General features: G+C 42.8%; 1 protein-coding gene across 1 annotated transcript in view; it reads right to left on the bottom strand.

Moving 5' to 3' along the window:
* The window catches only part of STK32A (serine/threonine kinase 32A), a 143,784-nt gene that overhangs the window by 35,667 nt on the left and 83,270 nt on the right, over positions 1-24,847 (bottom strand). Inside the window, 1 exon segment of the mRNA XM_021084962.1 lies at positions 5,164-5,201. Coding sequence (XP_020940621.1) covers positions 5,164-5,201 — 38 coding nt within the window.

Below are 24,847 nucleotides of genomic sequence, written 5' to 3'. Positions count from 1 at the left end.
TTTTGTCTTAGAAACTGTATTTACACTCATATGATTATTACAGTTTTTAAGAGGTTTTCATACACTGTAACCTACTGACATAAAACCTGCTTTATAGAAGAGCTGTTTGTGGCTAAGCTCTCAGGGCTCAGCAATAGCAGAGCTAGGAGTAGGATCTGGAATTTGGTCCAGAACCCCTCTCGTGGCTTATGAATTGCCTCAAAATTTTGTGCTCTATCCCAAGACCAAAGAGCTACCTTCTGGTTGGCTCAGGGTTTCGTTCTTCCACCAGGATGCACAGTAAATGGTGGGAGGAATTTTTTGTGAGGCTGGATGTTTTGGAACCTATAGCCTGGTGCCTCAAGTTGAACAAGAAAACAACTTCACAGAGCCCATGGTCACCAGCTGATGTCTCAGTTCTAAGCCCAGGATGCTGGTGTACTTCCCTCTGCTCACCTTGGGATCTCTCTGCCAAGTGCCCTTCTGTGCCTGGCAGTGACCTTGAGGCTGGCTCACAGAGGGAGGCTGGGTCACCTGCTGAGCAAGGAACACAGGAATTGCCTAGGAATGAGGGACCACTTTGGCTTCTTCCGTAAGCCAGGCCCTGGGGGAACTTTAGGACAGAGCTTTTCAACTGGAATTCCTGAGATCTTGGGCCTGATCATTCTGGCTGTGAGGGCTGCCTGTGCCTTGTTGAAAGCTTCCTTGCATCCCTGGATATCCAAAGCCAGGGATGGCTTTACCCTCTAGATATCCAAAGCCCATCCCACTCCCGGCTGGAATCCTGACAGTCACACATCTCTGAAACATTTCCAAGCATCCCCTGTGAGGAGAGACAGTAGAGCAAAAACAGCCCCAGTTAGAACCACTGCCTTACAGTGAAGTGTAGGTACAAGTCTCGGAACTTCCCAACTGAGCACCTCAGGGAGTGATCTGCCTGTGTTGTTCACCTCTGTACCTTGAGGCGCAGAGCCACATTAAAAATCAGAATTCGTAGTATTGAGTCACTGAACTTAGTCATTGTTATAGTTATTATTCATACTCTTTCTCACCCTGCTGTGTTCAGCCTGAGGATATTTCTCATCACAGCTCTCCAGCACACCATAACCAATCGGTTGGCATGGCTGCCAACTTCGAAAAATTCCCCCAACTCGAAAATATCTAGATCCTGTTTGCCACATTTTTCTAGGATTCTTATGAAACATTCATGCACTAGCTGAGACTTATAAATCTGATTGTCTAGAGATAGGCTGCAGTGTGCTACTGTGTGTGTTTTAAGATGCAACCCACTTGATTTTTTAGGTACATTTTGGGATGCTGCAAGCTGTTCAGAGAGCAGGTTTAGTTTTTCCTCAAACCCCCAAACTGAATGTTTTTACCCTTCTCTGGTCCTGGCCGCTGGGGATGGTATTAAGAAATCCAAACTGTAGATGATGCAGTATTTGTCCTCCTCTCAGATAGACCAGGAAGACATTATTGTTCCTTTGTATGCAGCATTAATTTCCTGAATGGTTTAGGAAATCCACAAGAATTTTAGACACGATGGAATGGATGGGGTAGGCACTTAAGTCTGGAGGAGATGAAAACTACATGGCAGGGCAGCGGGTTATGAGCTCTCTAAGATCTAATGCCATCTTGGGCTCTGAACTAGGGAGGCACTGAAGAAAAAGGGGAACAGGTATGCTCTAAATTAAAAACATTTTTAAAGTCAAATTCTGATGTGTAAGGAATCTTCATTCACACCAGTGGAAGGATTCTCCACTTACAAAAGGATTTAATTCCTTGCAATATCAATCTTTTTTTTTTTTTTCCTTTTAGGGCTGCACCTGTGGCATATGGACATTCCCAGCCTAGAGGTCGAATCAGAGCTGCAGCTGCTGGCCTACACAACAGCAAGAAGGATTTGAGTGGTATCTTCAACCCACACTGAAGCTTGTGGCAATGCCAGATCTTTCACCCCCTGAGTGAGGCCAGGGATTGAACCTATATCCTCACAGACACCATGTCAGACTCTTAACCCACTAAGCCACTATAGAACCTCCTATCAGTCTTTTCTGATGGACAGGAACCGATATGAATCAGTAAGAGTAGAACAAAGTTTGTGCCTGTTACTGACAGTGCTGAATTACAATATAAGCCATGTTGTGTAATACACAGCTCACTTGGAGGAATGGACATAGGAGATGTTTCAGAAATAAGAGATTATCATTCATAGCCATGAAATCCCCATGCAAGGGTCACATGTGATGGTTCCTCGGGGGAGAAATATTATCACTGTGGACAAAGACGGCAAAGCAGGGTTTCAAGTATGAGCCATGGAAAATCCCAGCAGAAAGCACTCCGAAAGGCAGTAGGTTCTCACAACAGCAGCTCTACAAAGTGAGCTGGGGAGTGGGGGCCGTTGGGAATTTCATTTCAAAGCAATTAATTATGGTCCCTGAGCAATGCCCAAGAGGCTTAGTTTTTCAGAATCTGAATAAAGAGAAAGTAAATAACCTCAGAAATTTATTTTCCCCAGAAGAGGATCCCCTGGCCAATGCTTAGAGAATGGCTCTCAATCTGGTCTGTTTGCTTCCACCCCACATATGTATCCAGTTCTTCCCAAAGCAATGTTTCTCTCTTGGCTGCAGTGATTCTCTAGTTGAGCTTAGGATGGGAATAAAACACAGAAAAGCTCAAACCCCGCCCCCACCAAGTCACTGTCCAAGACTCAAAATTTGAGAGTGAAAAAGGCCTTTGTAACTAGTACACCAGATAACCGGTGTAGACTTGAAATTGTTCTGCAGGCAGACTGGGATCCCTATGCAATAGAGCCCCAGTCCGACCAAGAGTAAAATGCCCTGAAAAGTGGGCTTAGTCCTCTGAGAATAGGAAGGAAAGGCAGAATGGGCCATCAAAAATGTAGTCACCTGAGATTTAAGGGTCAAGTAAATTGTTTAAACACAAGACCTAACAAGTAGACACATACTATCTGTGGCATGCCCCTTCTGGAATCAAAATAATTCTTAAGTGAAGACAGGTAAGGACCTAGCTTTTACTAACTCTGCATGATATAGACAAAGTCACACAAAACAAGACGAAGTCGTCTAAGCTTCCTTCCCTAGGACAGAAATCCCCTCCCACCTCATAGTCACTCTAGTATTTGTTACTAAGTCCCTTCCTTGTACACACTGCAGTCAAGCACGTTATAAACAGTGTGTCAGTTAGGGTTTACCATGACGCTGAGAAGTCAGAACTCTCTTGCTCCCTGAAGAAACTAAGAGGCAGAGAAATTTTAGGTGACCCTTGGAGACTCTGAGAGCTGGTGAGTGAGTGAGTGACCTGGGTTTAAGCTCAGGCAATCTGGCTCCAAAATCCACACTTTTACCTAAACTATCACACAATGACTCTTTCCCACGACTAGTCTCTAAGGGTGGTTAGACTTGAAGACTGATTTGTTTCTGGAACTTTCTCCGCATCTGCAGTCACCAAGCTGCCAAAAAAATGAGGGGAAAGAAGTTGCATGAAAGAGAAAAGGACGTCTTCGTGGTGGGAGTAAGATGAAGCCATGTTCCAGACCCAAGATTGCAGCACTGTTTCCATGTTTGAGACCCAAGATTGCAACACTGTTCAATCTGAATGGAAGATAAATCTTGAAAAGGTTTTGGCTGACAGGACCTCCATTCAAGGGCCCCAACAGATGGTGGAGCAATATATTGGGCACAAAAGGAAGCAGCTGAAGAACAGGTAGGGTCAGACCCCCAAACCAGGGTCTGCTCCACCAGAGGTCACCTTTGCAAGGCTGTGGTGGAGACACAGACCACCTTTAGGCATGTTGTGCAAAAGTGGGCCCTTTAGGCCGAGGGAGGCCTTGGGCCCAGGTGTGAAGTTAGGCAGAGTTTATTTGCACCAGTGGGAGAGACGATCCTGCTTCCTGTTTAAGGCAGAGATAGCTGGTGTTTTAATGGGAGTCACCTTCAGGTTAAGTCTCGCCATTGCCCACGTTTCTGAGATTAGAAATGCTCCCAAATGTTAGAGGCAGTAAAGGGAAGGAAGAAATAAGACCCTGGAAGAAAGTGGAAACAATCTTTTTAGACAGCCCATAAATAAATGATGACCCTGAGGTTTGAAATTAGAGGTCATGCACAAAAGTGTTCCTAAGTCCTGCGAGCACAGGTGGGGTCTGGCAAGTCAGGCTTAAAATGCAACTGGGTAAATAAATAATGAGCAATGGATGGCTCTTGGAGTTTCTGTCTTACTTGCTAATCCCTTTTGTAAAAGTCAGATGAACACGGAGCTTTGCAGATTTAGGACTTTCTCAACTAGCAGGTTTCTAAAAATGTAACAAGGATCTTATTGTGTCTGTAACATTTATGACGTGTGGGCTGTGTCTTTCAGGTAGACTCTGATGTACCAGTACATCTAAAAGAAAGAGGTTATAAACACTTAATCACTGCTGGTCATAGCCTGTTCTACAGGACATCTTCAAACAGTGTTTCTTGAACTTCAGGTGTTCATTTATCACTGTCATGGTCATTGCTGCATCCCTCTGTCACTTTCAGAGTTGGGTACTACAGATACTCTTATCTGCTTTATAGGTTTCTTTGAAGGGACTGATTTCTTTTTGAAGTGGAAAGTCTTTGAACAGAAAACTTGATAGCTCTTCTGCCAATGTAAAACCAATTTTCCCTCAGCACAAGGAAAACATAAAAGTAGACAAAAAGAGAACAAAATAGTGCCTTAAATCTCTAGGTAGATACTGCCAACTGCTCTAAGTCTGAGGCCTGTTCTGTGTTTATGAAAAAAGGGAAATGATTGCTATAGAGATAGGAAGGCAAACTAGACACAAAACTGAGATGGTTTTCTTGAAGAAAAGAGTAGGAATAAAAAAGAAATTGAAAAGAGAATGACTTTCTCATTACATAACTTCCAGGTTATTAGGGTGTGCTGGTGTTCTATGTCACTGCCATAAATAATAAAGTTCTCCCATACAGTTCTTCCCACCGTGAGATGGAGTTTGTACACGTGTACAAACATAGGACATCTTTTCCATGTATAAGACACTCAGACGTAAGACACTTTTTCCATGTATAAGACACTCAGACGTAGGACACTTTTTCCATGTATAAGACTCCTCTGCTGGGGAGAATCAACTCGTTTTACCTGCACGTTATGCAGTGAATTGCAAAGAAATAATTTACTTACCATGTTCATCAAGCAAAATGTTGTCAGGCTTCATATCCCTGGGGGAATGAAAAGAGGAGAAAGTTGCTTATAATAAAAGGAACAAACAGAACCGAAGGATAAAGGCGAAATGCTGGAGAATGGTAGGGGCGAAATGAGGTCCTGGCCCCTCATCGCTCGTAATCTCACTTGGTTCTCACAGTGAATCGAGACATTGCCCTTAACACACCCAATTTCTAGGTCAGAAAACTGAGGCTTAAAGGGGCTAAGTAACTCAACCCAAGCTCACCATACATGGAAGAAATGGACTCTGAACCTGGATCTCTCTCATTCAAAACCTCAGACTCTTACTTTCTGTAGCATCTTATGTCTACACATGTATGCATTGCAACATAGATTATACAGCACTTAAGTTGTCGTAAGGTTGTAGCACTAATTATCATTTTCATCTGGGTCATGCTGGAGCTCCACAGATAAGGGGAACCTAAAGGCTATAAAATGAGAAACAAGATGGTCTATAATGTGATGATACTATAAACCTGGAGAGATTAGAATCTTTTTTAGAAGGATTCTGTAATGCCTCTAGTTGCTCTGTAGTAGCCCTGGTAGTTAAGCAAAGGATTTGGACCAGTCTTCCATGCACTGATGAGATCCTGAAATCCACAGGAGGGATCACAGTCCACTCCCTTCCAGTGAAGGGAGTAGTTTGATGAATACTTAGACGAATGGCCCAGAGAGTTTAAATGTTCCCATGAAATAAATATTCTTGTAAGCAGCCTTCCTGAATTGGAGCACAGCACAGTAGTCCCTAACAGCCCTCATTCTGGATTCCCCCAGTTTTTACTGCCCCACCCTAATGTACCATGAAAGCCCTTCAACCCAAATTCACAGAAGCCATTAGGGAAAAAATTCTGCAGTAGGTTTGGGAACACAGTTTCAGCCTGGCTAAGTGGCTTTTATGTCACTAGAATAAGGTGACCTTAGTAGTTAACAGACCAATTTTGTCTGAGTCCTCTTTCCTTAAAAATATTAATGAATAACCAGCCTCTTACCTACCGATGGAACCAAGTACATGCCCCACCCAACAAGCAGGTGCATGGTGGTTTCATGAGCTTTGAATATCTTTTTATGTAGTTTATTAGGTTCTTAAAATTAGTTCTGGATTCATAAGAGGTCATTTGTGGCTAAAGCAAATTTACCTCTGGTCCAGGGTACAAGTGGCTAAAAATATAGAGTGCAAGGGGGTCTCAAGTTGCATGTTTCTCTGGCCAAACTCTCCATACTGTAGCCTCCACACCAACCCCATAGATGGATTTCATTACTTCAAAGACTATCAAATCCAAATTCCCTCACTTGGAATACAGGTCCTTTCATCATCTGGCTCCTGTGAAGTCCCCTAAAAGCTCCCTGCATCTCCTCACCTTCGGCTGTTGCTTTGCCTGAATCAGATCCTTTCCACCACTGTACCCGGACATGCAGATTCATCCCTCCCCTCATCACTCAGATGTCACTTCCTACAGGGAGCCCTCCATGAGTTTCCTATTCTGTGTCACTAGTCCCTTACATGGGCTCTGCAGGATAAACTTCTTCCATCATAACATTATCATGCTTATATTCTTTTTTTGTTCTCCAACTGGGTCATGAACTCCTCAATGGCAAGGACGGTTTCTTGAATAATACATAAACCAGTACATACCAGAGCACTATAGCCCAGCAGCAAACACTTTCTGCAGGTTAAAGCTCAAGGTTAACTAGGCATTAGCCTCTTGCACCTCTTTCAGTCCTGCATCCACGAGCATCAGGTAGTGGTCCTAGGCTCAGAGCAGGCTCGGAGGAGCCCTGCCAGGAAGGAAGAGACCTGGGTGTGGCCACGTGAGCATAATGATTTCCTGGCTTGAATTTAGGAGGGCTTGCTAGGAGGAATATGCTGCTGTGGACTTAGCACTTGATGAACTTTCTATTAATCCCCAGGCATCTTTAAAAAAAAATCTGTCATAGCTACACTTCCTTATATCCACTACTTTCCCCAGAAACTTCCTTGAGACTTAAAGAACTATGTCTAGAGACTCATGTTGCAACAGAAGAAAGGGTGGGGGGAAAATGTAATTGTAATGTATACATGTAAGGATAACTTGATCCCCTTGCTGTACAGTGGGAAAATAAAAAAAAAATATTAAAAAAAAAGAACAATCCAGGAATCAGAGAGGTCATAGTTTAAGGTGATAGGTCCTACTTCAATCTTATATCCATTTATTCATCAAATATTTATCTTTTGATAAGTTACTGCGTTAGGATATAGGAAGTATCAAGATAGATGCGATACAGTTCCCTCAGGGATGGAGAGGATAGGAAGGGGTCACAGGGAACTAACTGGGCCACAAGGGCTCAAAGTGGTAAAAGGGCGTGTTTGCTACTAAATTCAGAGAAAGGGTGTGAAGAAAATCTCTAAGAAAAATATGAAAATAAGAGTGGACTTTTAACAGAAAAATAAAGTATATAAACATAGATTCTAAACACATAGTTCCTTCAAAAAGTGGTAGGTAACCTCTAAGTCATTACAAGGTGAATTGCAGTATAAGATTGTTTATTCACATAGCAGGAAAAAGGAAATGAAAATAAACCCAGGTGCTGTATTAAAATTCCTGCTGGAACAAGTTCAGCTTTCCTAGTTCAGAAATTTAACACTACTTTCTTATCTTTTTGATCTTTTCCGATAATCCTAAATTGTTTCCTTCATTTCACGCAGTCTATAAGACGGCTGAGCTGGGCAGTTACCAAGCCTGGGTATCTTCAGAATCATATGTGCACTTAAAGCAACATGCACTCCAGCTGCTTCCTCACTCTCATTTCCTTAATCTTCCTTTGTCATCACTGCAGCCTACCCCCTGCCCCCAACACACATGACCTTCTATCATATACCTTTTATTGCCAACCCCGAGCCTGGAATTCTAGACTAATGATACATAAAACTTCATACCTGCTGTTTCCATCTGTATGGCTAGCATCCATGGTACATATAATATGTTCCAGAGAGAACCTTTGCTATCCATCATGCCCCACACCAACACTACAACCCTCTCATCCCCCAATTCCTTAGCTCAGTATATGGTCCCCAAATTCTCCCACTGTAAAAATGAAAATCTTGAGAGCATTCTTATTTCTTTTCTTCTCTTAACTCATAGCACCAGGACCTCAGCAACTCTTGATAGCTCTACCTTTAAAACATAATTATTGAAAATAGTATGGTTGGTTGTTCCTTAAAAAAAAAAAAGTGAAATCACACTTGCTATAGAAGTTTGACTTCTGGGTGTATACCCAAAAGATGTGAAAGCAGGTATTTGAACAGATATTTGCACACCCTGGCAGCACTAGTCACAGTAGCCAAGAGGTAGAAACCCCCCAAGTAGCCATCGATGTGTGAATAGATAAATATGCCAGATACATATTATTCTGCTTTCAAGAAGAATAAAATTCTGATACATTCTACAACATGGAAGAACCTTGAAGACATTAGCTAAGTAAAATATGCCAGGCAGAAAGAGCAAATATTGGAGTTCCCAGTGTGGCTCAGCAGGTTAGGAACCTGACAAGTATCCATGAGGGTGCGGATTTGATCCCTGGCCCCGCTCAGGGCATTAAAGATCCGGCATTGCCACAAGCTGTGATGTGGGTCACAGATGCGGCTCAGATCTGGTGTTGCTGTGACTCTGGTGCAGGTGGGCAGGTGCAGCTCTGATTTGACCCCTTGCCTTGGAACTTCCATATGCCATGGGTGCAGCCCTAAAAAGAAAGGGGAAAAAAAAGGCAAATATTGTATGATTCTACTTTTATGAGGTCCTTAGAATAGTCAAATTCACAGAGACAGAAAAGAAAATAGTGGTTACCAAGTGTTGTGGGGTGGGGGGGGATTGCAGGGAGTGGGGAAGAGGAAGATGGTTGATGATTTCCTTTAATTTTATTTGGTTTAATGGATACAGAGTTGCAGTTTGGGATGACAAAAAAGTTCTGGAGATGGACAGTGGTCAGGGCTGTACAACAGTGTAAGTGCAGTTGATGTACTTTGTTACTTAAAATGGTTAAAATGATAAATTGTGTGTGATATACATTTTGCTACAGTGAAAAAAAATGTATCCTCTGCACACACTGGAATTACCATCTCCAGTGCTCCCACCATCATCTTTCAGCTGCAGTGTGCCATACATAGTACCTTGTTCTTGGTTCCCAGAACAATCGCTATCCACATAGCACCCAGGGCGGTTTTTCATTACACTCATCTTCCCTGCCAGTGTCCTCCTCTGGTTCCCAACCCCCGAGGAATAAAATCCGAACCATCTGCCCTTGGCCGTGTATGACCTCTAGGTGTCCTAGCCCTTCGGGGCCGAGCTGCCTCTTGTGCATCCTCTCCCTGCCACATGCCATGCTCCAGCCGCACTGGTCGTCTTTGTCTCCTCTACATGTCGGCCCCTCTGCCTGCAGCCCTGTCTCTCTAGACCTTCCCAGGACTTGCGTCTTCCTGTCATTCCGATATCAGCTGAAATATCATTTGCTCCAAGTTCTTCCCTGGCCACTCAATCTGAGCGCTTCCCTCTTCTTCTTTCTCTCTTCACCTCCATCTTAGTTTCAGCCCAGCACTCTCATTACCTCTTTTTTCTTCATTGGTTCAGTATTTGTCTCCCCACTGTCCCCCTGCCCCCAAATAGAAGTTCTCAGAGAAAGAATATCTCTTCTGTACTGCTCAAGCTACAGCTCCCAAGCTCACCCAAGTGCCCACAACAAAGTACTGCTTAAAGTACTTGTCTGAGAAATGAGTGGCTCTGATCCCTTAGCTTCTCAAACTTCTGGATAAGAAGCCATGTATTGCTTTTTCTCCTAAGAAGAGGAAAACCAAAATCAAAACCAAAATAGCAACAACAACAAACACCCTCCTCCTATGCCAGATGCACTGTATTTACTGTTGGCAACTAAAAAACCCATCACTTGGGGAGTGCTAAGGTGCGGTTCTAGGAACACACATCTTCTGTGGAAACCCTTTGTTGCCTGCAGAATCAGCTGATTCCTACTATGGGAGCCATAAATAGCCTGTGGCCACACAATGCTCCCAGCACAGGATCTGATCTACCTGCTGTTCTCACTTGAATGGCTTTAACAAGACATTAGCAGAATTTAATAGGCTAATTACATCCCTTCACTGCACCTACCCTGGGGTCAGGTTGCTCAGCCTGCAGTCCCATATGGGGGGTGGGTGTGAGAAGAGGGAGCAGGAAAAGGAACATGTCCAAAGCAAACTAAGCTCCCTCGGTGTCCCATGGCTTTCTGACAGGTCCACAGGTTGGGTTTAATTCTTTGTTACATGATGTTCTTTTAGAATGGGTCTTCTCCAGCTTCTTGAGAGGGGAAAATATTATATGTTGTATATTTTATTTATATGCAAATTTATATATCATTTTATAATATTGATTCATGCACTTATGCATTCTGCACCCACAGAGGCAAAGACACAGAGTGAACTAAACCACTCAGCCTCAGACACCAGCCTGAACTCAGTCTCTTGGGTCTTTCACCTAATCCCAAGAGGTTAAGCTTAAAAAAAAAATGTTCTAGTTAGAGGAAGGGAAAAAAAATCTATAAAGTAAGAGGAACCAGAAAGGAACAAGATCAATTATGGTCTGTTGATGGTAACAGATAAAGACAGGAGAGGGTTTTGTTCTGTTTTATTTTCAGTAGGGAGAGGGGTGGTCGATTAGAAGTGAAAAGCAAGTGGCTGGATTTCATCCCAAAACTCCTCTGACCTGAAAGTATCCTCTCTAGCAGGAGGAGAAACAAACTTGCCACTTGAAAGTGAAACAAATGAACTCTCCTAGGCACCAAGAGAAAAAAAGAAGCTGAAAGAACATCTGAATCTTTCCAGAGCCAACTGTGAACCCATGAGCTTTTGGAAGGTGAGAGGATGTATATCAGACACTGTGCATGGACAGCAACAAATCACAGAATAAAACCAATGAGTGCATCCCCTAAGATATTTTGCTTTACCATCATATAAGGTGTACAAACTTGAAACAAAGTACCATCATTGATTATGTGTCATGTGCCGGAAAACATGCTAAATGTTTTACACGTATTATTTCATATAATCGCCTCCTCCCCACTCACTCCCCACCCCAAACTCTGGAGCTAAGTACTAGTGTGATGTAATTTTATGGGAAATGAAACCAAGCTCTAGAGAGACTGGACAGCTTTCTAAGTCATGCAGCTCTTGAATGGTGGCCCTGGATTTGAGTGTCGGCTGTGCGAATCCAGACCCTAGCTCTAAAGCTGGTGATGGAGACCTAGGGATGGGACTGCATGTAAATGAGTGTGTGGCCATGAAGTCCAAGGTCAGCAGAGGAAGGAGACCAGACAGGGGCACCTGAGGTCAGGACAACAAGCCTGTAGGAAAATAGAAGCTGGGTGAGGGACAGTACAGGAAATTGAAACTGGCAAATAAGCCGTCTTGGCAGATGCTGCAGGCAAGAAAGGCTTGAGAAGGAATGGACTAGAGAGTAAAGGGCTCAGATGGGGAAAACTGCAGCGTGGGGATGGTTAGTTAGGGCTGGTTTTAATAAGCATACTGGTTAGGAATGAGTCTTGCTACAGGATGGCAAACCTAACTTCCAATGGCTTAAGCAAAGAAGATGAGAGTGGACAGAGCAGCCTCAAACAGCCATCGGCTGGGAGCTGCTCTGTCTCAAAGAGCTGGGCTTTCTTCAACACCAACATGGGACAAGGCCGCTCTGTGACCATGACTGAGGGGAGAAAAGCATGTGATAAGGGAACCATGTTTGAGCACGAAAGCAAGAGCACTGCGCAAACCATAAAGCGCACCGTGCACCCCCTGCCCGGGCTCCCGGGGCAACTTCTGTGTTCCTCCCAGTGATAGCTTGGCTATTCCATTCCTCCTGCTTCCAAGAAAAAAAATATTAAGATGCCCAGTCATATTATCTACCCCTCCTTGTGGTAACACTCAAACATGAGGAAAATGATTCTTCCTCAAACCTTCCTCAAATCAGCTATGACTGTTCCATCCTATTCAAGCTGTTCCCAACACCCTCCTCTGAGATGCCCCACAGTTCCCCATGTATATGGTCCTCCTTCTGCAACAAGGGCCAACAAACCAAACTTTGTTGGACTACAGGTTTGTTCTTGGGGCTGAGCAAATGGTATGTTATTCTCACAAACAGCCAGGGAGAACCAGGAAATCCAGATCCATGAACTGAAGCCACACCGTCATCAGAGACCCAGCCTCATTCTGTTTCTTCACTCTGCCAACACAAGCAGTTTGACTTATTTTCTCATGGTCTCAGAATAGTTGCTTGGGCTCCAGACATCACATGTACCTTTAGGGCAAGAAGAAGCTGAGGAAGGCAGCACCAACTGGGTTTATAATCTTTTATAAGGAAGCAAAACCTTTTTTGAAGGCTTTTACAGTTGAATCCGCCTTAGTTCTCATTGGTCATACTGGCTCATGACCCACATTAAAGGAGGTTATGACGAGGGAATATCCTGACTGATTTGGGCCAAGCACCTGCCAACCTGGACTGGGCACATTGCAGTCAAATTGAGGTTCTGCTACCAAGGAAGAAGGCAAGGTAAATTTCAAGATCCTATAGCTAGGAGATCCTGCTGAAGAGCATTGAGAACTATGTCTGGATACTCATGTTGCAACAGAAGAAAAGGTGGGGGAAAATGTAACTGTAATGTATACATGTAAGGATAACCTGACCCCCTTGCTGTACAGTGGGAAAATAAAAAAAAAATTAAAAAAAATCCTATAGCTAGACAGTATGGAAGCTCAGTAAAAAGCAGAGATGCTGGCACCAGATAACCAGGGGTTGAATTCCAGTGTGGTCTTGTTCGACTCTGGCAAGGTATTATATCTCCCTGTGCCTCATCTTCCTCATGTGTAAGATGGGAGTGATTACATTAGTAATTACCTCGCAGAGTTGCTGTGAGAACTAAATATGGTAATACTTGTACTTTGTGCCTGGTGTACCCTAACTGCATAAGATCAGTAGGTAACAGCTTTACAAGTAAGAGTTAACTATATGGTATAGAGTATGATAGTTTGTTTAAGTATTGTGGGCATATATGGTATCCTATATAAATATATGTATATACTTACAGTCAGGAGTGATGTTCAAAATATTTAATAACCAGAATAGCACAATCATTGGCTAATTAGAATGAAGACTACTGGAGGCACAGGAGCAGAACCTTGAGGGACTCCTGCTGGGCAAGGAGTTAGCACTTTAGCTGCTGGACCAAGGGAGTTAGTGGGTGGGTGGGAGAGTAGAAGGCAGGAGGAAGGGGGCTGGTGGGAAAGGGATTGGGTAGCAGGAAGGTTCAGGCAAGAACTCTTTATCAACCAATATAGTGAAATGCAAAATTTCAGTATGTTTATAATGGGTATGGCTATACCTGTGTATGGAGTTAACATGAGCCTTGTATATGCTATACTGCATTGTAGTATATAGTGTGTGAATCTGTATACTCATGTATGTGTGTATGTAGAATAAAGTTGGTAACAGTCTCAGCTGCAGATGGTTCTACCCAAACCCAGGCATTACTAGGTTTACTTGGGAAGCAGTAGATCCTAGATATTAAGAGTGTGGACATTGAAGTCAGTGACCTGGCTTCAAATCTCAGCTGAGAACTTGCTAGTTCTATAACAATGGACAAGGTATAACCTCATGTAATGTACATTATGCTTTCCTTCCTAACATGCATTCTTTATTCTCTTAACCATTTCAATTTTCATTTGGGGTATTTAACCTTTCTGCCACACACCCACACACAGAGCAGTCCCTATGTTTTGGGGAACCTATCCCAGCCTTGGCTTCAGGGGAGGTTCAGTGACTTAGACCTAAGCTAGGAAAAGTTATGCCATCCACAGTCCCAATTTCTGGTTTGGGGACGAGCTGTAACCCTTTTTAAGCCATTGAGTAGGAAGAAGAGTTACACCATGGGCTTCTGAGGAAGAAACTTCTTTGCTGTCCCGGGGAAAGCTTTCAGGAGTGTGATTCATCAGCTTTAAAGGCGTTAGCATGGAGTCCTGGGCTGAGGTGCTGAATCAAGATAGCCTGCAAGTCTGGCATACATAAGGACTTCTAAATCACAAAGTAATAAACCTCTTTATTGCTTAGTCCCATGTGAGTTAGGTTTTCTGTTGAGACCAGAAGCATGTTGGGTGATATGCTGCTGAGACTTGGCTCCCTGAAGGCGTAAATGAAGGACAGTGAGAGTATCTACTTTACAGAGCTGTCATGAAGATTTAGGGAGATGATGCATGTAAAACTCTTAGTATAGTGCTTGGCACATAGTAATTGTTCAACTAACCTTCAGAAAACATTGAACAGACAATTAAGACATATATAGGAAGAGCCAGCTGGTAAGAGACTGGTGTTAACTGAGAAGGTTAAGTGATGAGTAGCTCTTTTCAGTGATCACTGAACCACTTCCAGGTACCAGCAATGGCCAGTGTCCCCTAGCACAGCAAATGGGAGGAGTCAGGATAAGCCCTTTAAATACTTTATTCCATACTGTCCTCAAACGACTTTGTGAAGTAGGTACAACTTCACACATGAAACCACTGAGGCACACAGAGAGCTCATGCAACCACTCCATTGTCCCCACTATTGGGAGAAGAGTCAGGGTTCCAGTCCACATTTGCCTGACACCAGGAGTGCTACTGAACAAACACTGACCAACCAGAACAGGGCACTGGTCATCAGGAACCACAGAGGCCAGAGATACACTGCAGTAAGCCCACCCGAGTGTGACGACGCATAGAAGCCCTATCTGACTTGATGTCTTATTTGCTACAGCTCCATGGGCAGCAGGGAACCTTGAGGCTGATCGTGAATCAACAGAAGGAAGAACTTGCTAATAATTCAGCAATGATATGAACCTCTGTTATATGGTAGTGAGGATCCCCCCACCCCCCAAAGTATTTAAAAGCTGGGAAGATAATTCCTTTGTGGACAGGTTGTAGAAGAAATTCTGCCTTTGGATGAAGGTAGGACTTGTCCTGAGTTAACCTTCACTCTCACATCCCATAGATGTTTTACACCTGCCAGGAAGACAGAAGTGTGGCTGCCCTTTATTAGCCATCCCTGATTTTCCGAGCCCCAGAGTAGAAGCTTTTCACATTTTTCCTGCTTTATCATATATAACATTATTAAATCTATTTTATAATTAGAGAAATAGATCTCAGGACTTATTAATTTGTCTAAAGTCATACAGTGAATAAGTGGACAAAGCCCCAAACTGAGCCCTGATCTGACTAGTCCAAAGCTCATGACCCTTGCTACTGTGTCATACTCTGCTTTCCAATGAGAGTATTGTTTTTTCTTAATGGTTGTATTATATGACCAATGTGTAATTTTGGTGATGATGTATTCTAGAGTTGGAGAAGGCACAGTATGTTTTCCCCCCAGTTTAGTGCAAGGAGATAACAGGAGACTAATGGATATAATGTATCCATAATCAATAATGAATCAGTCATGGATAGCTCTAAGTCTATTGACCACTTTCTACATCTGTGTTGTGAATGCACTGGACTTTATCCTTTCCCAAAGTCCTGTAAAGTCCTGTAAAGTATGTACAGTTATCCTCATTTTACAGATACGACCAGTGAGGGTCAGAAAAGGTAGGTGACGTCCCCAGGGTGGCCCTTCTTGTAAGTAGCAGAGCCCCCACATAAATCTAATGCCACCAGCCACTGCTTGTGATGGTCAGCTTGCAGCCAGTCTTGCTATGGGCCTAGGAGCATCATGGTAGAACACGACATGACAAGGTTTGAGCACAGAAGATACCTTCATCTTATTACACGTTTACAAAGATAGGACCACATACACACATACGTGTATGTGCATACATATATGTCTGCACATTACTATACACAGAGTGATAATCCTATACAAGATCATGAGTTATATTTAAATCCAAACCAAGTAAGACTAGAAATAAATAAGACATAATGGACGACCACTGGGTTTTTATTTTCTGCAATTATTTTCTATATCCCCCCAAGTTTCTAAAATAAACATGCCATCTTTATTGATTCGAACCTAAGTATTGTATAAGTAACTTCTTACATAATATCTTATTACTTTTATCATCACTGAAAACCATTTTTTTAAAAGTTCCAGCCAAAAGCTAGAATACATGATTTCTTATCTTAGCCTTGTCTATGATTTTATGTGTGACTTTGGGCATGTCACTTGCCTCTCTGGGCCTCAGTTGTAGCATCTATACCAGGAGTTGACAAAACTATGACCCAGGGGCCAAATCCAGCTCATCTATTTTTGCATGGCCACGAGCTGTGAATGAATGCTACATTTCTAAATGGTTGAAAATAAAAGAATGCTATTTTGTGACACACAAAAAGTGGTGTGAAATACGAATTTCAGCACATGTAACAAGGTTTTGTTGCAATACAGTCATGTGCATTTGCTTCCACATTAGCTGGAGCTGCCTTCATTCTACAAAGGCAGAGCCCATGAGTTGTGACTGACCTACAAAGTCTAAAAGAGTTGCTCTCTGGCCTTTTACAGGAAAAGTATACAGACACCTTATCTGCAGAGGGCGTGAGCTGAATTAACAACCTCCAGGCTCTGTCCTGCCCTGACATCTAGAATATTGAATGACCCCACTCTTCATCATTTCCACCTTCATTTTCACTTCCCACTGTGAATGTCCCATCCTTATCTCCAAACCGATAATGAATTCAAATATGCCCTTCTTCCTGGCTGGCTCTGTATTTTCGCTAAAGTACAAGTAAGAAATTGGGTCGAGAAGTTCCTGTTGTGGATCAGCGGTTAACGAACCCAACTAGCATCCATGAGGATGTGGGTTTGATCCCTGGCCTCGCTCAGTGGGTTAAGGATCTGGCGTTGCCATGAGCTGTGGTGTAGGTCGCAGACATGGCTCAGATCCCCTGTTGCTGTGGCTGTGATGTGGGTTGGCAGCTATAGCTCCGATTTGGGTCCCTAGCCTGGGAACCTCCATATGCCATGGGTACAGCCTTAAAAAGACAAAAAAAAAAAAAAAAAAAAATTGGGTTGAACTAGGGCATTTTCTGGAGCTTGGTAAGACAATCTGGCCGTGGCTCACCTCTTCTGTGGCTTCTTGAACTACTCTCCCCCCTTTCTCACATGCTCCGACCACAAAGGCCTCTGTTCTGCTACAGGACATAACAAACTTCCACCCTAGAGCTGGTTATCCTGCAAGGCTTGGCTCACATGCCACCTGCTGGCAAGGCTTTCTTTGAGTGTGGTGCTGAAGCAGCCCTCACCAGAAACCTGGACTCTTTCTTAGATCCTTGGTTACTTTCCGCAAAGTGCTAAGTAGAATCTGCAACTAACTTGGTTATTTATGTATGTGTTTATTGTGTACACTTGTGTATTATATTCATTGTCCATCTCTTCAACCAATCGATAAGTTTCAGAGGGCAAAAACCGTGGTTTTACTCTTCAAAACTCTATTTTAGAGCTATGTGGGAGTTCCTGTCGTGTCTCAGTGGTTAATGAATCTGACTAGGAACCATGAGGTTGAGGGTTCAATCCCTGACCTTGCTCAGTGGGTTAAGGATCCGGCATTGCCGTGAGCTGTGGTGTAGGTCGCAGATGTGGCTCGGATTCCATGTTGCTGTGGCTCTGGCGTAGGCTGGTGACTACAGCTCTGATTAGACCCCTAGCCTGGGAATATCCATATGCCTCAGGTGCTGCCCTAGAAAAGAAAAAAAAAAAAAAAAAAAAAAGAGCTATGTGCCTGGTGCATCAATAAGTCATCCTTTCTATGTGTTAAATGACTAAACCTGAAAGAATGAAGTCTAGGCTTTGCTCTAAAATGTCGTCGAGGCAAAAATCGTCGAGGCAAAATAAAATTTAATTTGGACCAAGTCACAGGTTGCATATTCATGACATTCTTAACCATACAGCAATTATTAAAAGCACCACATGGGCGAGTTAAATGTTTACCTGAAAATGAACAGCTCTTTGCCTTTTGCACAGGGGTTTTCACAAATGGGCGCCCTCGCGTGAGAAGCACACTTTCAAAGCTCCTTTTGAAACTGCCTGACACACAGCACAAAGAAGGCAGAGGCTCCTGTCTTCACAATGTGTAAACTCAAGCTCATTCATTATTCGGCAGCTCGGGAGCAGGTGCTGAATAGACTGCGTCAACCTAATACCCTCATTACCACACTGCCGTTTTGTTTTTGAGGCTCCCATGGCCCTTCTGCTGTGGGAATGAGGAAAAGAGCACACTCGCAAGGTCCATGACCTACTGAAGAGAAGATTTACCAAAACAAAAGGAAAGGGTATTTTCTCAACCACCCCATGGAAAATGGCAGCCTGAAGCCAGAATCTATTACCCCACTGCAGTAAACAGAAAATATTATCCATATGTGGAAAGGAAGCAAGGCAGTTCAGTGTGGAGCATGTACAGTGGGAGCCATCAGATAAGCTGGAATTATTTTTAGCCTTTTCATTTTCTCATATCGGACATGCTACTTGGGTAAACTTCCCTTACAGATATCTAAGTGCAAGACAAAACGCCCTGGACTAGAGAAATGCTATTAAAAAGCCACAGATATCTGAAGTAGCTCACCAAATCTGAAATTATAAAGTAAGCAGAGATAGCCTCTGGGCAACATAAACTAGGTTACCATATGCTGAAGCTAAGGGATTTGACTTACTGAATTCTGTCTTGAGTTAGCGAAATTTTACCAGCACTTCTAGCAAGTCTGGGTGTCTGGTCCCCCATCCCACAGTGTATTTGCCACAGCATATCAAGAGCTCAGACAGAAGCAGCTCTAGGCAGCAGGTGTCAGCAAAGCAAAGATTGAAATTTTAGCTCCTAAGAAAACTGTTTAAAAAATACTGTTTTTTAGTTTGCTAGGGCTGCTGCAACCAAGTACCACACACTAGGTGGCTTCAAGACAACAAACTTGTATTGTCTCATGGTTCTGGAGGCTAGAATCTGAATCACGATGTCAGCAGAGTCCTGGTTCTTCTAACACCTGTCGCCGGGGGTCCTTCCTTGCTTCCTTCTAGCTTAGGTGGGTTTGCTGGCAGTCCTTAGCCCTCCTTGGCTTCTGGACTCATCCCTCCAATCCTTCATTTCCACACGGAGTCTTCCCCACGTCATCTCCCTGCCATGTGTGTCTGTCGCTACGTCCACATTTCCTCTCTGATAAGAACACCAGTTACACTGGATTAGGCTTCACTCTCATGAACTCATTTTCACCTGACTTGCTCTATAAAGACCTATTTCCTAATGAGGTCACATGCTGAGATCCTGGGGCTTAGGATGTCAACATACCTTTTTTTGGGGGGAGGGGTGCGGACACCAAATTTAACCCATAACACATACCAAGTAAAACGTTTGTTGCTCAAACCAATGTTTGAACATTAAAGAGCACATCTGACTGTAAAGAAGTCTATTATGTTCATAAGAATGAAACTGAGAGAGCCTATGTCAAGAGCAGGGTCTGGGAATCAGATAATCCTACTTTTGAATCTGGCCTTAGTGTATCCACTGTCTGGTCCTGGGCAATTACTTAACCCTGTCCTGGTGTTGCTGACTATCAGATAAGGCAGCATGTGCAAAACCCTTGTCAGCACAGGGCCTAGTTCTCGGTATATGCACAATGAATGATAGCTCTTCTTAAGCCATTAAGAAAAGGAGATATGTACTTGCAGTATAAATCGAATGGCGAGCAGAGAAGAGCAAACACCTCCTCCAGGAATTAAGAAAACCTCTCTCCAGGTGACTCATTCCCACAGGCTTCTGAAAGCTGGGGTGTCACTGCGTTGGGAAGTTTTCTAGCAGAAGCTCATCTGCCGCTCAGTGATCACTGACTAAGATGATTAGCTGCAGAAAGAGCTCACTTTTCCTTTGCATAATCATCCCAGGAGAATAAAATGTGACTTCGAGATGCCGCAGTGTGTATGAATCAGACATTAAGGGGAAATCTCAGCCTCGAAGATCTCTGCCTGTAAGAAACTAAAAACCTTGCTTGAAACAAAGGAAATTTGGTTCACAACTGAATTGCCAGGAGGCTTGGATTAGCAAAGGTGCTAAATGCTGTTTATCTCATCGCTCTCTCAGACAGTCTTGGGATAGCTCATTTTGGTCACGCTGCATTTTTTGGGAGAAGCGGGTGCGAGGTAGACAGCAGAGAGTCAAAGCAGTTATACCCTGAAGAGCATCGTTCCACCAGGGCTGAGAGCAAGTCCCCCAGACCCCCAGGTACGAAAGAGTCATTCTTTCGTCATTTCAAGACCTTCCGGGCGTGGATAATGAAATGTTTACTTGACTCCCCTTCAGGCTCTTTCATCAACTCTGGGTGACAGGGAGGTCGTTTGTCCTTTCAACCCAGAAGGTCAGCAGAGAACGTTGTCCGGCAAACAGGTGCACAAGGAACAGCTTTCGGATAAATATTTATGACAGAAGTATTATCTCTAAGTTTTTTTCTTTACCATCAAAATGATGATTTCTAGAATGAATAAAACAAACAAACAGAGAAAAAAACTTCTGGCAAGTAGCTACTTCAGTCCAAGAGAGGATGTGTGAAAATTAATTCCTTTGTGTATCTGATGGAAGCTCCAGGATGGACCTGGGTGTCAATGAATGGTTTCTACGATTATAGCAAAGAAGACAAGGGTGAAAAATAAAAGTGACATCCTGCTTTTTTCTGATAATCATAAATTGTCTTTTATTCCTAACTCAGCATATCTGTAATCAGTTGGAGATGATTACTTTTTGCAACTCGTTCTGCTGTACTGCAATTATGTACATGAATGTCCTAATTAGGTCTTTATCTTATTCCTATAGGATTTTTTTTTTTTGGCTTTTTAGGGCCGCACCCGAGGCATATGGAGGTTCCCAGGCTAGGGGTCCAATCAGAGCTACAGCTGCCGGCCGACGCCGCAGCCACAGCCACAGCAACACAGGATCGAAGCCGAGTCTGCGACCTACATCACAGCTCACAGCAACGCCAGATCCTTAACCCACCAAGCAAGGCCAGGGATTAAACCTGCGTCCTCATGGATGCTAGTCAGATTCATTTCCACTGAGCCACGACGAGGACTCCTGTAACTGTGTCTTTAACATCTGATAAGGGAGGGAATAGAAATTTGCCTTTGGACGATAATCGCTTTCTATCTCTTTATTCACTGGAGAGACTGGCAGCCAACAAGTCCAAGAGTACTATCCCACAGAAAGGAGGACAGTACATTTCATTTCCTTATTTTAAAAATGAGAGCAAATCAGCACTGTCTCCGAAGTTTAGAAACTTCATTCACTGATCCAATATCAGTGAAGGGGAGTACTGAGTTAGAAACAGCCATAACTGGGAAACTAGAGCTGATTTCCAAGCTGTACTTAGTCATAGAAAAACGTTTGACTTTTTGACTGGTAAGAAACATTTCTAACTGCACAATTCAAAATGAGTGGCTACTATGCAATCTTGTGTCTTTCGCAAGTAGACAGAAAAAACGATTCTAAAAATGACAAAAAAAAGAGTAGCTAAATGTTCTCCATATTTAGGAAACTACAAAAAAAGTTGTCTGTGGCTTCAAAAGAAGTCCATAAAGTAAAACAAAACACCATTTATATCTCACTTGGCATTTATGGCAGAAATAGGCTTCGTGCTGCTTAAAAAAATAACTAAGCTAGACATTGCTGGCAGGAACGTCAATGAGAACAAAAAATTAAAGACAGAGACCATTCTGTGTTACCACAGGGGGGCAAATGAATACTTTCATTCAAGGTACAGTTCTCCTTATATGAATGAAACTCTCCTTCCTGCTTTGGTTATTCAAATCCTTCTTAGGCCCTCTGAGTTCTCCAGAAACTTTGATTTCTTACTACAAACCAGCTCTTCTTTTGAAATATTTTAGTGTTTATCTCATAATTTAGTTTCTAGTTTTAGGCTTTTCTATTGGTTCCAAATTCATCTTTACCTGTATAGCTGAACAGCAGGTACCTGAAGGCAGGTGGTCATGCCTCACTCTGTACCACACCCACTCAGGGCAACATCCCTTCTGAACATCCATCACGTGGAAGGTGGCTGAGAGCTCTGCGTCTCCTGTAGGTACTATCTCCCCCATGTGCTAGCCATGCTGCTCTCTGAACCAGAGGTTCATCCGTGGTAAAATGGGGCCATCAAGCATTTGCCTCCTGGAGTTGTGGGCGGACCGAGTGAAGTAACTCACAACCAGTGCTTAGCAGAGCACCTGGTGCCCAGGAAGCCCTCGGTCACGGCAGGCTGTCACCGCGCCTGCTCCACACATATTTGTTGATGGCCACGGATGGTTTGGCACCTTCTACCATGCCCAAAGACAAAATGTTACTTTCAGTCTGAAATTAGGAAGTCACAGATTTTATGTGTGCAATTTTATGCACATGATCTTTCTTTGCCTGGGGAATCTACCGTATGTTGTCAATTTTTAAAAAAAATTTATTCACATTTTAATACCTCAGGACTCAGGCTATGTCCTATGATCCAACATGCTAAGTAGCTGAAAGATGTTTTTTTTCTGTAATCTTGGACTCCATCAAATACAGCATGAGTTTTGTGGATTCTTTTGAAACGGAGATTGAGAAAGAGAGTTATAGTCCTGAGAAGTCTCCATCTCGTCTCTGTGTCACGCTTTTAACTCTGCCCTGGGAGCCCCAGCCTCAGCTCTGGCACTATCATCCTTTAAATGCCATGGACAAAGGGACACTGCTTATTTCACCATGTATATGTCTTTGAAGCCATTTGATACCATTTCAAACTGAGTCATTTCAAATTGATAACTAGGACTCTGAAGGCAGAAAGTTCTGGTTATTAGAATTCTCTCAAAATCAGAACACCTATATGGTCATTAGTATCTTGAAAAGCCCTAATGAGGTTGATATATGTCCTGATTTTTCCAAAACATATACGAATTTTGTGCTTTTCCCAGCATCATTATGAACAACAACGCCTTTCATCCCCAGGCTTGGATGATAGATTATATTGCCACCCAAGGTGAAGACCCAGATAGGTCTGAGACTTATGGCTTTAATGCCCTCTCTTTTAATTTCATCTTTTATCTGTAAACCTGGACTTTTAGTTGGTCATCTGTGTGGTTCAGGAGGTGTGTTACAATGAGAAGTGCAACACGAATGACCCTAACTCACGGAGTTTACAATTTAGTAGCGCAGACAACCATTAGGTAATTACACACCAGAAACATCACAACTCCTCAGGAAAGGTACAAGGTGCCAGAATGGTATAAAATATAACACATAGGGAGGTAAGGTGGGACATGAGGCAGCAGAAATACAATGGATTGTTTTACTTTTGGTTTTCGTGGGTTTTTTTCTTTTTTTCTTTTAATTTACAGCTGTACCCAAGGCATATGGAAGTTCCCCAGCCAGGGATGGAATTCAAGCCATAGCTGCTACCTATGCCACTACTTTAACCCACTGCGCAGGGCTGGGGACCACTCCAGTCAGATTCTTAACCCACTGTGCCATGGGGGGAATTTCTGGGTTTATTTTTTTTAAGATTTTAATTTTTGCCATTATAGTTGATTCACAAATGCTCTGTCAATATCTGCTGTACAGCAAAGTGACCCAGTCATACATACATATGTATATATTCTTTTTCTCACATTATTCTCCATCACATTCCATCACAAATGACTAGATAGAGTTCCCTGTACTATACAGCAGATCTCATTGCTTATCACTCCAAATGCAAAGTTTGCATCTACTAACCCCAAATTCCCAGTCCATCCCACTCCCTCCCCCTCCCCCTTGGCAACCACAAGCCTGTTCTCCAAGTCCATGAGTTTGTTTCTTTTCTGTAGATAGGTTCATATTAGAATTCTAGATATAAATGAATCATATGGTATTTATTAGATATTAGATTCCAGATAAAAGTAATATCATATGGTATTTGTCTTTTTCTGACTAACTTCATTTAGTATGAGGGTCTCTAGTTCCAGCCATGTTGCTGCAAATGACATTATTTGTTCCTTTTAATGGCTGAATAGTATTCCACTGTGTATATGTACCACGTCTTCTTAATCCATTCAGTTGTCAATAGATATTTAGGTTGTTTTCATGTCTTGACTATTGTGAATAGTGTTGCAGTGAACATATGGGTGCATGTGTCTTTTTCAATAAAGTTTTGTCTGGATATGTACCTAAGAGTGGGATTGCTGGGTCATATGGTAGTTCTGTATTTAGATTTCTGAGGTACCTCCATACAGTTCTCCATAGTAGGTGTACCAATTTACATTCCCACCAACAGTGTAGGAGGGTTGCCTTTACTCCACACCCTCTCCAGCACTTGTTATTTGTTGACTTGTTAATGACCATTCTGACCAATGTAAGGTGGTACCTCATTGTAGTTTTGGTTTGCATTTCTCTAATAATTAATGATGTTGTGCATTTTTTCATGTAACTGTTGGCCACCTGTATATCTTCTTTGGAGAAATGTCTATTCAGGTCTTCTGCCCATTTTTCAACTGGGTTGTTGGTTTTTTTTGGTGTTGAGTTGTATGAGTTGTTAGTTGCATCATTTAAAACTATTTTCTCCCATTCCATAGGTTGTCTTTTTTTTTTTTTTTTTTAGTGGTTTCCTTTGCTGTGTAAAAGCTTGTCAGTTTGATTAGGTCCCATTGGT

This window comes from Sus scrofa, chromosome 2 (assembly GCF_000003025.6).
Source record: "Sus scrofa isolate TJ Tabasco breed Duroc chromosome 2, Sscrofa11.1, whole genome shotgun sequence".
NCBI lineage: Eukaryota > Metazoa > Chordata > Mammalia > Artiodactyla > Suidae > Sus > Sus scrofa.
The sequence above is the reverse complement of the archived record's forward strand: the minus strand, read 5'-3'. Positions and strand labels throughout refer to the sequence as shown.